This window comes from Diorhabda sublineata, chromosome 2 (genome assembly GCF_026230105.1).
Source record: "Diorhabda sublineata isolate icDioSubl1.1 chromosome 2, icDioSubl1.1, whole genome shotgun sequence".
NCBI classification, from domain to species: domain Eukaryota; kingdom Metazoa; phylum Arthropoda; class Insecta; order Coleoptera; family Chrysomelidae; genus Diorhabda; species Diorhabda sublineata.
In genome coordinates, this window is record NC_079475.1 from 3,981,937 (window position 1) to 3,999,089 (window position 17,153).

The 17,153-nt window shown below is 32.2% G+C and overlaps 1 protein-coding gene across 1 annotated transcript in view; it reads right to left on the reverse strand.

Annotated features, from left to right (window-relative positions):
- Positions 1-17,153, reverse strand: part of LOC130453163 (uncharacterized) — a 101,356-nt gene that overhangs the window by 23,905 nt on the left and 60,298 nt on the right. Inside the window, exons 7-10 of the mRNA XM_056792771.1 lie at positions 15,587-15,835; positions 8,258-8,442; positions 2,653-2,781; positions 324-618 (exon numbers count right to left, since the gene is read on the reverse strand). Of these exons, the coding sequence (XP_056648749.1) occupies positions 324-618; positions 2,653-2,781; positions 8,258-8,442; positions 15,587-15,835 (858 nt within the window). The remainder of the gene's footprint in view (positions 1-323; positions 619-2,652; positions 2,782-8,257; positions 8,443-15,586; positions 15,836-17,153) is intronic.

The following is a 17,153-nucleotide window of genomic DNA, read 5'->3' on the forward strand; positions in this document are numbered from 1 at the left end:
TTTGTATCATATTGTCGTTAGAAGAGTATAGTTTTCTGTAGAAAAAATAAGTGTTTATAGATTAAATATTCATCTTTCATGAAAAGGACAAAGTAATGGAACGCATTTCGGATTCAACAATCAGCAGATTTTGATTCGAAATCTCTCATAACCCAATACATCTGATAATGACAATGCCGGGTCAGTTTTCAGGGATTTGGTACATCCTATACCATTTTATATTATTTGATATTCCCCTCAAAATTATGCACAGACCTAATAAAACTAATATTAGGTCTGTGGTGTTACGTCTCATTCGCTATTAAGTATAAATAAAATATTACCTTTGGAGTGAGTGTTAATAATAAAGCGAATATTCCATGTTTTGGACAAATGCATCTGGTTCTCATTTCATTTAAGGCTTCTTTGTAGCAGCTGTAGATATTCCAAGAATAGGTGAATGTTGACATATCAGCATAACCGCATTTTACACCCCAAGTTTCATCAGCGCTCTTGTTTGGTTTTTGATTCGGTTGATGTTTAAAATCTATTGCTATGGGATACATATCAAATAATTCTGGTAATGGAAATATCGTTACGATGTGGGAGTATATTTCGTATTCTATCTCTGAACCATCTCTGTAACATGAAAATGATAATTCTTACGCAACTTTAACAACTTTGATTCGGATCATGTGACCTTAACTTCCACATTTTATAATATATTTTTTTAATAATAAATATGACTATTTGAACTATTCATTCTTATTATCTCTCATCAGAAATGAGATAATATCCATATGTAACTAGCTTTGAATTGTCATAGAAGATTAAGAAATTTATATATCATAAATATTTCAAATATTTGAACTAGAATAGTGTATAATCACAGAATATTAATATAGACACATTCATATTGAAAAAATTTGCATGCAGAAGCACATTGTACGAGTCGATGCGGGCAAATTGAAAATATTAATCTTATGAGGCATACCCAGTAATTGAAAAACATAATATCTATTTACACCCATTATTTCGAATTTTATGATCCGAAATATTGGCTTGCCGTTCCTCAAAGGACAAAACAACTACTTTCCTAGATAATACCACGAAGAATATTGAATTACATCCCCTCCGAAGAACGCGATGTCATCGACAATTTGCCGAAATTGGCATCCCTAATAGCTCGCACTTACAAGTAGAGGGTCGTAATTCGTAATCACTGACTAGTTGCGACGTTGTTGCGTTGGAGTAGTGTAACAATTTCTCGTTCGGAGTCAGTAGATGTCGTCTGGAGACATCTTGACTTCCAACTGTGAACCATTAGTCAAGTAGATCTCTAGCCGTTGATGGCATCATATGAATTGAATTTTTAGGTGATATAAGAGGCATTCTCAGTAATTAGAAAATATAGTAATTCTATTTACACCTATTATTAATAATAGGTGCAAATATGTCTATCTCAGAACTCACATAAGAAGCAACCCTCCTATAGTAGAAGAATCAAGTTTTTAATGAGCTGCAGCAAATTCTAAATGTACAAATATTATAAGAAAATATTTTTACGAACAAGTTTATGATATGGGTCCTGGAGCCGGCCCTGTCCGGATATAATGGAATCCTAAATTCGGCGAAAGCGACGCACGTTTGATATACTTTTTATAAACCACGGAGTTCGTTTGATGTTTGTTTACATTGTTTATTTTGGACTACTTTGTAGGAAAATCTATTCTTTCATTTTTTTGTTTGTTTATTTTTTAAAAATCTTGATAATTTCTTTTGGGATACATAAACAATTTTGCTGAGTGCAAAATGTGTGACAAGTGAGTGACAAGTTAATTATTATAAGTTAGCTAAGTGCAGTGTAAAGTGTGTGATTTAGAAAGTAAGAGACAGTGTTTATAAATTCACCACAACTATCATAATGGTGCAAATATTGCAATATTGCATTAAGCCATTTTAAGTATTCTCATTTCGTATTTCCTTTCTTTTATGAGCAAACTTACATTTTCGTCAATATTATTTATCTCTAACTGCGAAACGAATAATGTTGACACGCTCTTCATAGTCTCACATATATATGGTCACCCTGGAATCGCAGGGTTACCCAATTTTTTTTCCGGTACAAGATCATGACACAATTAATACTGTCTAATATATGACGTTTCTGAAGCAAACTTATAGCAGCACACATCCGCGGCGATTATTTAAAGGTTAAATTTGAATAGAAAATAATAATACATACGTTTCCTTTATTTCATTAAATTTCAAATTTCCGTTTGAATTCACTAACTAATATCTACAGACGTATTATTTTTATGTAGATAATTATTGTCTGGTTTCCAAACATATCAACTTCAATGGAAAGTATTGAATATTCAGGTTGATATTTATTTCATTTGAGAAAAATGAGATTATTAAGGAAAATAAATCCAAAATTATTTGATTTTCTCTAAATGAAATATAAGAATCTCAAAATATTCATGTCAATTCTGTTTACATTCAAAAACATAAACCTTCAAAAGTAGAAATCTAGTCACTTCTAGGAATTCGAATATTTTGTTGGTGTCCAGACATTTGGAAATGGTGATCTGATATCATCAATAATACGACGTATTTGACTAATATCTAGTTCTTTTGCTGCGGATCCGGATAAATTAATGACTTACTTACCTATCTCTAAGGAAAAGGCGAGGTGGCATGTAGCTTGAAATGTTTCTGAAAACGACTCCTGCAGCAAATCTTATGGTAGCGTCGTTTGAAAGTATGTTCGTTGCTGAAATTTGGACTCCCAACCATTTTCTGAAAATTTCATAGGATAATAGAGTATCCATTGGAATAGAGTTTTTAGAATAGCCTTAATGTACTTCTTAGATACTGTTGAAATTTTATTATTTTGGGAGAAAACTATTTACTAGTTAAGGCATGCTTGTGTATACAAGAAGAGAAATTTACAAATAAATTCTATTAATATCAACTATCTCTTAATTTAATTAAACTCCTAGGGCTAAATTTAGAATTAACTGAAGTCGAAATCCTTGTACCTGTGAATATTCGCTTTCTATTGAAAACAATCTAGCCTCATTTCCTCTACTAAATAATGTTGATAAATATAAACAATACTATGCTGAGATTAATAATTAACATTAAACAAGACGTTACCAGCTTTTTAATTGAACAAAAATTGAAAACAAAGAAAAAAGTGGAAAATATGTGAAAACTTTGCACTAAGTTATTCCTGTAACGTACATGATAATTCAAATTAATATCAATAATCTATTAAAAAAGTTCCAGTTATAACTTATTTACTGGAAAAATGGGTTACCTGGGCGATTAGATAGAACATAATATTTGATTTCAATCATTCAAATATAAGCAAGAAATCTGTTCTATTCTTATTCGTTCTGTTCCCCAAATAAAGAGAATACGAATTCTCGCGAAACTAGAAAAGATAAGATACGATATGCTTCAAATTTGCTTCAATGAATGGGAACAAAATGAAAGGATCTAAACTACACGACATCAAATAGCAATTTCTAGCCACTACTCAAGAAAAACGAAGAAGAAAACGTAGAAAATATCACCAAAAACTGATTCGGATAATTATTTGCCTTCTAAAATTAGTCGAGAAAAAAAATTTTCTTTAACTCCATTTATTATATACAATGACACGGGTAGAGATATTATCAGTGTACTATTCGATATACTTATACAATATATTTTGTAGGGTTAATAGAAATTACTTATAACTACATGAGTCTATTTGTTGGATCAGACGGTTTAATTCTTTTAAGACGCCGCCCTTCACTACTCCGATTAAATAATCGTTTGCTAATTCGTTTGGATGTATTGACACTCTTTAAATGTATTTGTCACTGAATCGTTTAATCACTTCTTTAACTACTTTAATTTGGATGTCTCGCACTATAACACTATTGGGCACAGATCTGGAAGCGTTGACAATGATGCGCGACACCTTGTTCTGTAATCTTTGCAAGATCTCTATGTTAGAATTGCTAACTGTCCCCCAGAGCTAAATTCCGTAAATCAATACTAGATTTAGGATGCTTTTATACAGTAAGTCTTTGTTTTCAGTTGATAGTTGGGACTTTCTGCCTATGAGCCAATACATTTGATTTTTAGTCCTAACTGCTTCCGCTTAGTGAATATTTGTTTCTGTCAAGTCAGCATCGGTCTAAGTGAAGTCCTAAGTATTTAACGCTGTTAGCTTGTGGGAGTTCTGCTTCATTATTTGTATCAGGGGAACATGTTTCCTTTCGAAGTGTAAAAGTAATATAGCCGGACTTGGATTAATTGGCCATATCTGGATCTTGTTTAGATTTAGCTGCAAGTTCCTTGAAGCAGATGTGGGATCCCTGGAGGAACTTCAGATGAGATTGGATAGAGATCAGTGAGGGTGTTATTGTATTTTATAAGGAAAGATCTATTGGTAAGGCAAGATTTTAATAATTCGTACTGAGGATAAGGTAGGTATTTTTTCAGTTTGTAATAATAATCCTTTGTGCCCTACTTTGTCAACTTGTGAGATGTCCAGGAAGACTGCTGTGCGATATCTTTTAGCTTCAAAATCACTATTTATTTCGTTGATTAGTCGGTATCCCTGTTCTATTGTGTCATGTTTATTTTGGAATCCAAATTGGTGTTGTGGTATGACTTTTGTTTTTTATATTATACTTTTTATGTAGATTTTTCCAAGTACCTTGGACAAGATGGGGAGCAAGCTAATAGTCCTCTAAGATGTGGCTATATGTTGATATTTCTCTTATTTCGGGATCACATCCAGGTACTTGGCTAGTAGTTGATGCAAAGTATTGCATAAAACAAGAATGTTATGTATTTATAACATTTATTTGAAACCTTTCTATGTCAATTTCTGTCATGATTGTTAATATCACCTCAGATGCTTTGATTTTATAATTTGGTAAATACATTTGGTGTGTTGCGTCTAGAAATTGCCTTATTTCACCTTTTTCATCATCGATTTTGTCTCGCGTATATGGCTAGAACACTTGTTGTAGCTAAGCTACATCTGCTTTATCTTTTTTACTTCTTTCCCATGTATTTCGACTATCCTGGATAAGAGGGATTGTATTGTAACTTTGAGCATAGTGATTTTTGAGTTACAGTAGCATTTCTTTTAGCTCTTTTGTCGATTTATTGTTTTTTATTCTGTTTTTCCCGCAATCTTCGTTTTTCTGATATCTTTTCTTGGACAACATTAGATAGTTACTCCTTTAGTTGGGTATTCATGGAATTAGGGGTGGCAGACCAAGCAGCATCTTGAATAATTTTATTTTATATCGAAATTTGTCTTCAACTGTCAATCTAATGAGATTTTTTCGGCTAACTTATTTCGAAATAGTACCCAGTTAGTTTTCTGATCATATAAAGAAGGCTTCTTATCTTTCTCTAGAAATCTAGAATGGTATGTGATTATAACTGGTGTATCATCCGACGATAACTCTAGGGAGCAATCAGCAGTCAGGAAAAGGAGCCGTGTGACATAAATAAATTTGAATTGAAGCGTAATACCGAAAAATTGATTTTTCTAGTTCGTAAAACCATTGAATTGACTCTCTGAAGTTATCTATTGTGTGGAAAATTTGACAGATTTAATATACTCAAATTTCCATTTGTCACCCAAATGATTGAAATACCTGTTCACCGTCTATCAATATTTATTTCTTCCCACCCTGTCAACTATGCATATGCAATTCCGTTATCCATGATCACAATACAATAACAATAAGAAAAATAGACACTTCACATCTATCAATTGTAGTCGATAAGGGCCAATGATTATATTCAATTGCAAGAATGCTTGAAATCCACAATATAAAAGAATAATGGTAATAGAATCGACACTGTAAATTAGATGATCCTCTCATTTCTTTACATTGGCACTAAGTCTAAATTTGACTCAATATTATCGTTTATAGTATTCAAAATATTTATTCAACATAACACGGCACTGTTATCTTCTAAACTCACTTGTTTCACTATCGACTTCGTATACAACTGTCTAATTTTTCTTATTCGTCTAGTGAAATCATAAAGTTTTTCTAGAAACGAACATCTTTATCCAGAGTATTTTCTTAACCTTGTATTCACTTCAATTCGTTTAATAAATTAAACCAGAGGTGGCGTTGATTTATTACAAGTCGGTACAAACCCTTTCTGGTCTTCGTCATTATCTTGATGTTGTAATGACTAATAAATAATTCTTTCAGGTCAATTATGGCTAACCTATAGCAGTGATTCTCACAAAAATTGTTCCTTTCCTAACTTTTGAATGATTATCATTGTCTTTTATCTCATGGCTATTGTTCAATTAGCTTTTTATCAGCTTAATTTGGGACTAATTATTCTAGATTTGCAGGATAACATATAATGTTGCTGCTATTTTTTCGACAATATTAGCCTAGAGATAAACACTTGGAAATATGGACTCAACTTATATATTGTTTATACATAATAATTTCATGAGTTGGAATTTCTCGAACTGTTGGCGATGTTCATCCTGAATACATTGTTTATAACACCACCATATCAACACTCACAATTATACTGTCTGTCGCGCATTTCGATAATCAAGTTATCGGCTTCAGACACAGAAGTTAAACTAAAATTTACTGACTTGACTCACCTGTTCTATACTAAATTTTTGTCACAGGTTTAAGAAATCTATATGGGAAACCACTTTTTTCCAAACCCAAAATGAAAAATTTGCTCTGATACCTTTCAATTCAATTCAATTTCAATATAAAAGGATTGGAATGAATTTTTTAGCAGAGTGGGTATTAAATTGGCTTATAAATCCAGCAATACATTAAAATAATTTTTGGGCAACCCTAATGATAAAATACCAAATTTGGAGAAGAGGGCTATATATTAGTATATAGCAGTGGTTATTGTGACGGAAAGTATATTGGGCAGACTAAGAGATCCGTTATTGTCCGGTTTAAAGAGCACATAGCTCATTTGAAATACGGACGGACCGGAATATCATGTATTGCCGATCACGCTGCCAATCATAATAGTGACATAAATATTAATAATGTAAAGTTAATGAGAAATATATATAAATATGGATTCCCGCCACGGAGTTTTTCCCACTGGAACTAATTTTTGCGGGAGAGGGTTTATTGGTGGGAAAATTTAATATGAACAGGTAAGTCAAGTCATTAAATTTTAGCTTACCTTCAATCTCTGAAGACGATAACTTCGTTATATGTATTCAGTATTATAATTTAAAATTCAAATTTAAATTTAAAAACATTGCACGAATGTAACCCAGACAGAGATACAGCCTTTGTCTGTAAATTTACTCACCTCGTGATAGGAACCATTAGGACCTATTAATCATCTGTTTGGGTGATACAGAGCGTTAGATACCTAACGTAAAAATTATTGTATTCATCAAGAATTATGGTACACGATCCTAATGGGGACCCATATCCTAGTCAATCAACTGCAACAAGTGTTTCTTAGACACTTGAAGTTCCAATAACGTATCTAATTACGTTTTCATTATATATTGATAAGACTTTAACTGCCATACATATAATTGTTTATAACTTTTTGTACAATAGAATTTTAGTATTTATAAGCGATCTGTAAACTTATACGAGGTCTTTTATAGGCTGACACTCGTTCAGTATGCTCGACGGATTATGAGAACCAAGTTTATCTAATTGATTTATTGTTTAATAAATAGTTTATTCCAAAGTACTTCTAATGTTTTAAAGCAAAGAACATGGTCAACCATCAACCAAGACACATTACACTTATCATGGTATATTTTCACGTTGCAACCATTGCAATAAGGCTGGAAAGAAAATTTCTACCATACAAATCTTTATTGATGTGAGCACAAACTTTCATAGCTACCAGAAGGTTTCAGCTATTCAAAGCTTTTTTTATGTTTGATTAACTCACCCTGACAGCGCTTTGCGACATTAGTACTAAATATAGCTAACAATATCTCAAGTATCGCTGACATAACAATATGCCTTAAATGTATAACTTTGTTTAGTAAGACGAATCTATCATATAGCTATCATAGCGATTTGAAAATCGAGTAAGATAGCTTCCATGAGCTATTGAGTAAGTTCTAGTCCACTATTATCTCTTATAATGTTCTGGAAACCAAATTTCTTCTACAAATACAAATAACTGTGGATACTCTCCTAATTCTATTATGTCATATTTTTCCAGCATTTTGAAATATTTTAATCAATAAGAAAGATTAACTTACGTAAGTAATTTATCCAAGTTATTGGGAATGTGAAAATATTTATTAGTCCTATAATGTGTTAAGTTGACAATAGTCATGTCAATAGTGTTCATTGATATGCGGACTGAGGGTGACATCGAGCCTAGTAATGAAGTTCCCAATATACTTATTTGCTCCTTGATCACTTCAAATGCTGATCTGATATCCTGCAATAAGAGATAGAAACATAGAGCATTCAATGTATACTATTCAATTGCAATTTGTCATACAAAGTTACATTGTTTCAAAAATGTTAGGTACTATAAGCTGTTTCTCTAATAAATTATCTTGCGTATAGATAATTTTTTGCGATAACTCTATTACACTTATATATGTATATAGTTTGAACTGATCCATTAATCCCACTTTTTTGAAAAAGTCTAGGATGCAGGAATGCGGGATCTTCGTCTTCTATTTCAAGCGCTACCAGGTATAATGCTCAATGCTCTGGATTTCCTTTCACACTTCGAGAGAATGTGGATAGAGGTTTCGTCCTCTGTGCAACAAAACTACTGATACCACAGGTCAGGTCCCATGAAGGGTTTGTCTGTTCCCGCTTTAGCGAGCTTAACAGTTATTTCATTTCCCTTTGCTCCGATGTGTCCCGGAATCCATTGTAGGGTAATTTTATTTTTCTTGTCTAGCTCGTTGAATTTTTCTAGGTAATCCCAAACAAGTTTGAACTTTATGATATTGGAGCTTAGAATTCTAATGGCTGCATGACTAACGGACAGGATGATGATCTCCTATTAGCGATAGTTCCTCTCTAGATTGAACTGAAAACATTCAATTGCATAGTTTTCTGCTTGATAAATGTCGGTGCGCTGCCCAGGCTTTCAGAGTGTTTAGTTCTGGGCCCGTACACTCCAATTCCAGTTTCGTATGCAGTTTTTGATCCGTCATTGTATGGCATTTCTTATTTGGTGTTTGGTCATTGTTTAGGAACGGGTTTTCTTTGGTGATTCCGTCTCTGAACATTCTAAGTGATGTTTCCTCTGCCACGGTCTCCAGTACTGGAGAGGTGAGAGATCTAGAAATCACTTCTAGTGAAGCTAGATTTCATGGCACAGTTGCACATAAGCAAGCAGGTATTTGTACATTTGAGAGATTGTTCCTCGTGGTATTCAGACAAGTTCTAGTACCCTAACGACTACCCCGTATATGATAATTAGTCTCACAAAACGTTTGATTTTTGTGTATATTACTGACCCTGGTAACATTAAGTATCATGGATATTCCGCTGTAAAATACAAAAAAGTTTACATAATATTTTGTCATCGGAGTAAGACTATCATAGTTTGTAGAAGGATAGTTAATTCAAAAGTGTAGACTTGTAGAAATAGAAAGAACTCGTGAGAACATTTGCGCAATTATTTTTAAACTCAATATGTGACACGACAAGAATGCATCAATGTGATTATATAGCGCCTAGAACATCAACTGATATGAAATATTTAAATGTGGCCGATGTTCACTCCAAGTCGACATACATGAAGGCCAAATCTGTTTTTGTGCTTGAACTGTATTTGTGTTGATTAAACAACTTGGTCATGTGGAAAACTTTGGTGTTACAATTTCTCTAGGATTAATATAACTAGTACCTTTGCTACATGATTCCGTTAAAAAGCTCAATTACTTACATCAAAGGCTATGTATATTATCTACTTGGATACCGAATCATAGATCTACGTATTACCCTCAATTGAGAATCATCGATTAGGTAGATCTGAACCAAATCCAACAAAAAGTTCTTCGTGAAATAAGCACGTTGTTAGAAGAGTTAGAGAAAAGGAAAGGTAAGTCATTCTTTATCATAACACTGCAAGCTTTCACATCGCAGTTTGCATATTGTGGAAAACAGAAGGTTGATGTGCCATACACTCAATGATCAATGACTTTCTGATCTCTTACATTAAGAATGAAATATTTGGTTAACGGAAGAAGTCGTTTTTACGTTACAATCCCTGGAAAATTTGGTTGAACCAGGTTGGAAAGAATATTGGCCATAATGGATAATATTTAAAAAATCAATAAAACTAACTTCGTATCGTTTGTATAAATGTTTTCGCAGATTGATAAATTATTTTGACAACAATGTAATGAAAGAAATTGAAACTTTCGAGGTGTCCACAAATTTTTATGATTTTATATCCATCTAACGTAATTTATCTTCTTAAGGGAACGGTTCAAAAAATTCAAAATGACAGTAGCAACAGATAATTTTTCCCAATTTCCTTTGCATAAATTTTCTTTGAATTCAGTAATCATCATGTTTTTTCAGAATATGGTATATTTTTTATATATTTAGCTCGTGAACTTAGCACCTCATTCTCCAATCCTATCCTCTGAAAAGTCAGAAATTGATCATAAAAGGTCAGAAATTCCATGCATGCACTTTGACATACACGTAGTTTAAAAAATATTCCACTCCTTTCTCGACTATTATTTATTTAATAGTAGTACAAGTATATGATTTTTCTTATCAAAAAAAGTTATAAGAAATTTTACCCCTACTCCGCCTGGTTCATAGTTATGAAATGTGCTCACTGCCCTAGTATAATTAACCATCTCAGAACATGCATGTTACGAAAATGACAACTCTTTTTTAATATCAAATTAAATTGATCAAATATTCAGATAATCTGACCAATTATCAGCAAACGCGTCTTGATCGCACATAGGTGGATTTTTTTAATAAGGCGCTAAAGCTTCTCCCTGACTTTGAAAAATTTGAAAAAATTTTTAGCGCTGACCAATTAATAAAAACAACTGACCTACCCTGATTAATTTCTCACCTTTCACATGGTATAATTGGTCAATCGAAATTATCCGAGAATACTTGTAAAACCAATTAGATTACTATAATCAACTATCCAAAACTCACCAAGAGCACACTTTTTGTAAATACGAATATCCAAAGAAATCTATATCGTTATCTTAAAAACATTTCATAATCGAAGAAAAAACTCCAAGACAATTTTATATAACTGAAAGAAAGATAAGCGATTGTGCTGAAGTGAAGAAAATCCAGAAAAATTTCACTTAGGATAGAAACTACAGAACTCTAGTATAATAGTAATAGGAATAATTTGCAGTTATTCTTGGAATGGTAGTAAGAGCTGGTCCAAAGAAAACTCGAATGCAAAAACTTCTGAGACCCGGAAAGAACAGAGAATGTTAAAATGAATTTTATTCTAGTACGAAAAATGTGTGCAGGTGCATTCATTTTTTATGGACTTATTATCTTCCACATTCATAGGAGAATGGAATGTGACTAAAGTGCCAGAATTGCTTAAAAAATAAATTATTATTTATAGGTGCTAAAGGTTAACAGCAAACAAATAGTATTTAATGGGAAAGCACTCATGTTCTTTAATAAAAAACGTTTTAGATCAAATATAAGATACATACTATGTAAGCAGATTGTGGTGTTTTATAGGTCTTTCCAAACATCGAATATTAATAAGATTGAACTCACGTTTAACATTATTATGTTTTATTTTTATTCTTAAACTGACAATTAACAGTATGAAAATATTATCACTCTCAAGAACCTCAGCAAGGGGATCGTGTGGCATCTTGTTGCAAAGGGATGAATATAATAATGTCGCATAATATTTAAAGTGTATTTTTCAATGTACTTCACAATTAAATTAAATGTTCAGAATGACCTCCATTCAATTCTCAACACTCTCTGTTCTGCTAAACATCAGGAAAAAATATTTGAACATAATGAGATATTAGTCAAAAAGCCAAATAAACAATTGATATGAATCAAGTAGGTATTTAGACGTCAGTATAATATTTGTGCGCGTGTTAAATTCAATTATTTCAAATTCAAAGAATGAAAATTTTAATTATGATAGTTTGTGGTAATACAACAACACTTCAAAAGGAGGTTTGTGAAATTTTTAATGATAAATACCCTGGTCAACACGTTTGTTGGATCTCGTTATGTTTATCGTCTTTGATAAACTCTTCACTTGATAAATGTTCAATTTTCAATTTATTCTATATTGAATGAAACTATTGGTTGTATTTTAACTCATTCACTTGCAATTATTACATGTTAATGCCTTCTACCTTTATAAGGTACTGAACAGTACCATGAAGTATCATAAAGTATCGTAAAATATCATAAAGTATATTTTTTCCAGGAACTGCTTAATCTAATAAAGTACTGTGACCAAGATTCGCATTAATCAACATCTGAATCTTACTGCTATAATTATAGCACATTCTCTCATGTGTATATATCTAGAAGTAAGGAATGGAGGGCATTGGAAGGAGTTGTGAATAGGTTTAACCCGGTATTAGACAGGTGGGCTATGACAAACCCCAGCGCTTGAAGAATGCAGAAAAACTATTAAAATTGACAGCAAAACAACGCTAGTGACTCAGTACCTTCAAACTAAGTATTCCTCTACACGTTGTTGTTGAAAGCATAAACACAGTGCGAATAGGACTGTTTCAAAGTTGCTTGGGTTTTCTCACACCCCACCTGTCTAAACTCGGAAATTTTTTGAGCAGATTTGTTTTGTTTTCTACAGGTAGATCCTTTATTTTTGTCAACTATGGTTATTATGTTGTTATTAGCTCGTGTTTTGATGGGAGATTACGAAGAAAAGTCTCTAAAGACTATGGATGTAGAAAATGACGACAAAATAGACAATGTTAGCGTGTGTAGTGATTACCCTGACTTAGAACAGGTTACTGAAGAAGAAATCCATAATTTTTATGGAAAAAAATGGACATGTTGTTAAAAATATAAGAACATATGAACCAGGTCTGAAAATATTATTACCCACCTGCCAGGAGAATTTTTTTAAAAACATTAGGTATGGAATTAATCAAAGACCATCAGAGACAAAGGCTATCTAACTCCAGGATTGCTCTCGATTTACGCGGCAATATCAGGAAAATTTTGGGTGAAAATCCGGAGCCACCTACCAAAAAGACAAGGCCTAATCAACAGGGAAGATGCTCTGAATGCCCACGTTCACGTGACAGAAAAACTAAATATGTTTGTGAAGCGTGTTCCGTGTTTTCATGCCTCGAGCATGCAGTTTCGATTTGTTTACTATCTTTATTGAAAAATTTTCTGGAAATAAAAAAAAGCATATCATTTTTCATTCTAAAAGAATCCACTTTTGTGGAATATGTAATAGAAACAAAAAATAATATTTTTATATAAAGATTTTGATTTACCTACTAAGAGGTCCCAGAAAATCACTAAAATTTTTCCAAAATTGATATCAGGAAGGCATCGCTGATCGAATGAATTTGGGGTTCACTACACCCCACGTCTCATAATTCGTAACTATTTTTGACCTGTCTAATGCCGGGTTGAACTTATCAGAAATTGAAGATTCATCAAATATATTCCACCGTATCAGAGAATCATAAATTGATATAGGTCGGATGAGAACTAAGTAGAAAATTTGAGAAAAGAGGTATTTTCATTCCAGAGAAAAGACACTAGATACTGAGGAGAAGAAAGGTCTGAGATTGCAAGTAGACACCTATAGGAAAAGTGTTTTTAAGGTACTTTTTGTAAGGTTGTAGAGGGTCTATGAAAATTTACAAGTTCGAATAATGATTATACCACTAAAATACGGCATAAATCTTTTCCTCCAGACCCACAGCAGTCGGGGGGCACTATGGAGTTTTGTGGAAAAGAAGAAAGGACATTACTTTTCAGAATGTCCCTGCTGACAAATCTGCGGATTGAAAATCCTACAGATCTGGAACTTACTACCCTATCCAGTAACACCTAGTAGATACCAGGTGACTTGAGATTGAGTACTTTTTTTATTTTTATAGCCTTCTCAATCGCAAAAAGTCGAAAAATGTGAAGTTGTTTTGGTAGGAGCTTATGTTCTAGTAGTAAATATCTCCTAGAAGATGATATACAACAATAACAATTCAATACTTGACGGGTTCATTGTTTTTTTCTTGGTTGGTGTATTTTCTCGTTTGTTTCACCTCAATATAAATGTAGACTGTTTGAGAAAGTCTTTGTATTGAAATTTTTAGGTCTTCAAAACTTATATTTGCATCGAAATCTCTATTGGTATGTTTTTAATGGTTTGTTTTCTTCCGGTTTTTTCGCTCACCCTTACCTCAGTCTTTTTGTTGGTTTGTGTTAGTACTTCCTGCAGTCACTTATCGCACAGCATAATTATATTGGCAAAATTGGTTTATTGGAGAGATCTTTGTGATTCTCAAATCTCCTAGTTGTATCATTATACAAGCTTGAAAATGCACAGGTTTGACTTTTTTACAAGATGAAGTTTTAGGAAATAAAATAATAACTTTAAAGCCTTGTTTTATTTAAAAATATTTTTTTTTGTTTAATTTTTATTTTCAATATCAATAGCTGGAGAGAAAAAAATATAAGCTCAATTTTGGTTATCACCTTATAAGAGTGATATCTCGGAAAGGAGTTGGCTATATATTACTGTAATTAGGTAATAGGATGGAAAATTTTATGTTTTCGAATAACTAAAAAAAGAATTAATGCGGCATCATTCTTTACTATAGAGGTACATTCAATCGGATGAGAAATACCGATAAAATAATAATAATCAAATATACAATGAAGACCTTGGTATGTGAGCCTCAAACTACTACCAACGTGAAGACAAGCCAAGAAGTTGAATAATTTCAATAGAGCATTTAGAAAATGTTGGTAGTCAGGCTTGGAAATTCCTTCTGAAAACTGTCTCCGTTTTGATGTTGCAAGCACACCATGATTTGATGGTGGTCGTCTGGTATACTATTATGGAAAATGGGATTTGGCGTGGTTTCAAGAATGGTTTGATAGCATTTTGAATCAACTTGATCATTTTTTATGGCTTTATGACTACCATGCGTGTTGCATGGTAGTCATGCAACACGCACGTCGCACCTCAACATAGTTGCCTTTTTAAGATACCTAGAGAGATGATAATATCCAAATTGTTTTTGTTCCACTATAGCCGAACTATTATTTTTTAAAAGCAATATTTTCTAAGTGACACGCAATATTCTCTTACTGAGATGTCTAAAAGCAGAAACGTCAATGGACTTGGAATTATATACCGTTATAGTTCAATAGTTATAAAGTGTTTGATAATAAAGAGCAAATATTTCAAACAATTCTCAAATTAAACAATATATATATATATATATATATATATATATATATATATATATATATATATATATATATATATATAAATATATATGTGTATATATATATATATATATATATATATATATATATATATATATATATATATATATATAATACAGCAAATGATAACTTACTTTTTGTTGATTCAATGATTCAGGAGTGGATAACACTTTGTCTATTATGAGAAATAAGTTGTTCGTAATATTTCTTGATTCATATGAAGAAAGTTTTAAAGCCGCTGTATATTGCACCATCTCTTGAATTATGTTCAAAACTTTGGCACCTTCTCCAGGAAGTAACTTTACTGTTTGAACATGAGATAATAAGCTATTTAAAAGTTTTTCTAAGCTCGTAGACACATAACCCAGTTTTAAGCGTTGAAACTGAAACAAATAGTATACATTTCTGTAGTAATGTAAAGAATAAATGGGAAGTTTCACGTCCGAAACTTTACGCTAGGCAATAGAGATAATTCCTAGAATACACGATCATCAGTTACACAGTGATCACACTATAATAAAGGCTAATTATTAAGAAAAGAAATGGTATTGGTTACGCTACAATTCCCATTTGTAAAGTGAGTTTAATATACAGGGTTATAAAGTTCACTGCCTCCTTTGTCCCATCAATTTGAAAATTTGAGTCTTTACCTTTATAAGTATTCACATTTTAAAATTATTTACAATCTTACAGGATGCTTCAGAATGATGTGCGATATTGAAGTTACATTTTATTTTTTTATGAAACACCCTATATTTTATAGCATATTGGAAATGAGGTTGATTTTCCCATTATAATAAATATGGGGTTATGATGTGTTCTACGGAGTATTTAAAAAGTTATAACCAATTTTCCTGGAAAATCGTAACAATCAAATAGTAGTAAAACTTAAATAAAATCATTTATTTATTTTATATTAACAACGAAATAATAGAAAACTATCCTATTCACTATAGTATACGTTAACGTCTTGATTGTCACAACAGGTGTTCAAAATATCCTCCAAATACATTGAGAAGCATTTCATCCCTTGCTGTTGGAGGTATTTTGTAACCTTCTTCTTAATGTGACCCCAGAAAAATGAGTCCATTCCATTAAAATCTGTTGGCTACTGTACAGGATCAATTCTTAACCATTAATTAATTGGTTACCGTGTGTAGGTGAACCATCCTGCAAAGACATCTTTCGACGTGTTGGTTGGTTTACTAGAAAATCTAAATACATCTCAGCATTTAAATGTTCCTCAAAAACATATGGTCCTACCTCATTTTCACCCTCACATTGAACGACCATCTAGTTTGACTGTGTCACAATAGATTAGTTGATGAATAATAGGAAAAATTTTTCCTGTTAACACAACCATTATAAATAAGTGTTGTACATAATCATTTTTTTGCACGGAAAGACTCCGTGAAACCATGGTCAGTGGTACCGAAAAATCGTACATAAGTTGTTCTAACGCGTCCCCGTCTATGCCATACGCGACTGACCCATAGCTATTTATTTGATGCGAAACCTGAACCTAATGTTGTTTTGTTCATTATCTCTATTTATTATAAACTAACTAACTCCACTAAACAAATTCGTTTATATATTCAAAACGAATTTCTCAAAAATTTTAGACAATGAACAATGTAAATAAATCGCCTCTATGATAAAAACATATATAAAAACAAACCTCAAAAATTTCAATTTTCGCCA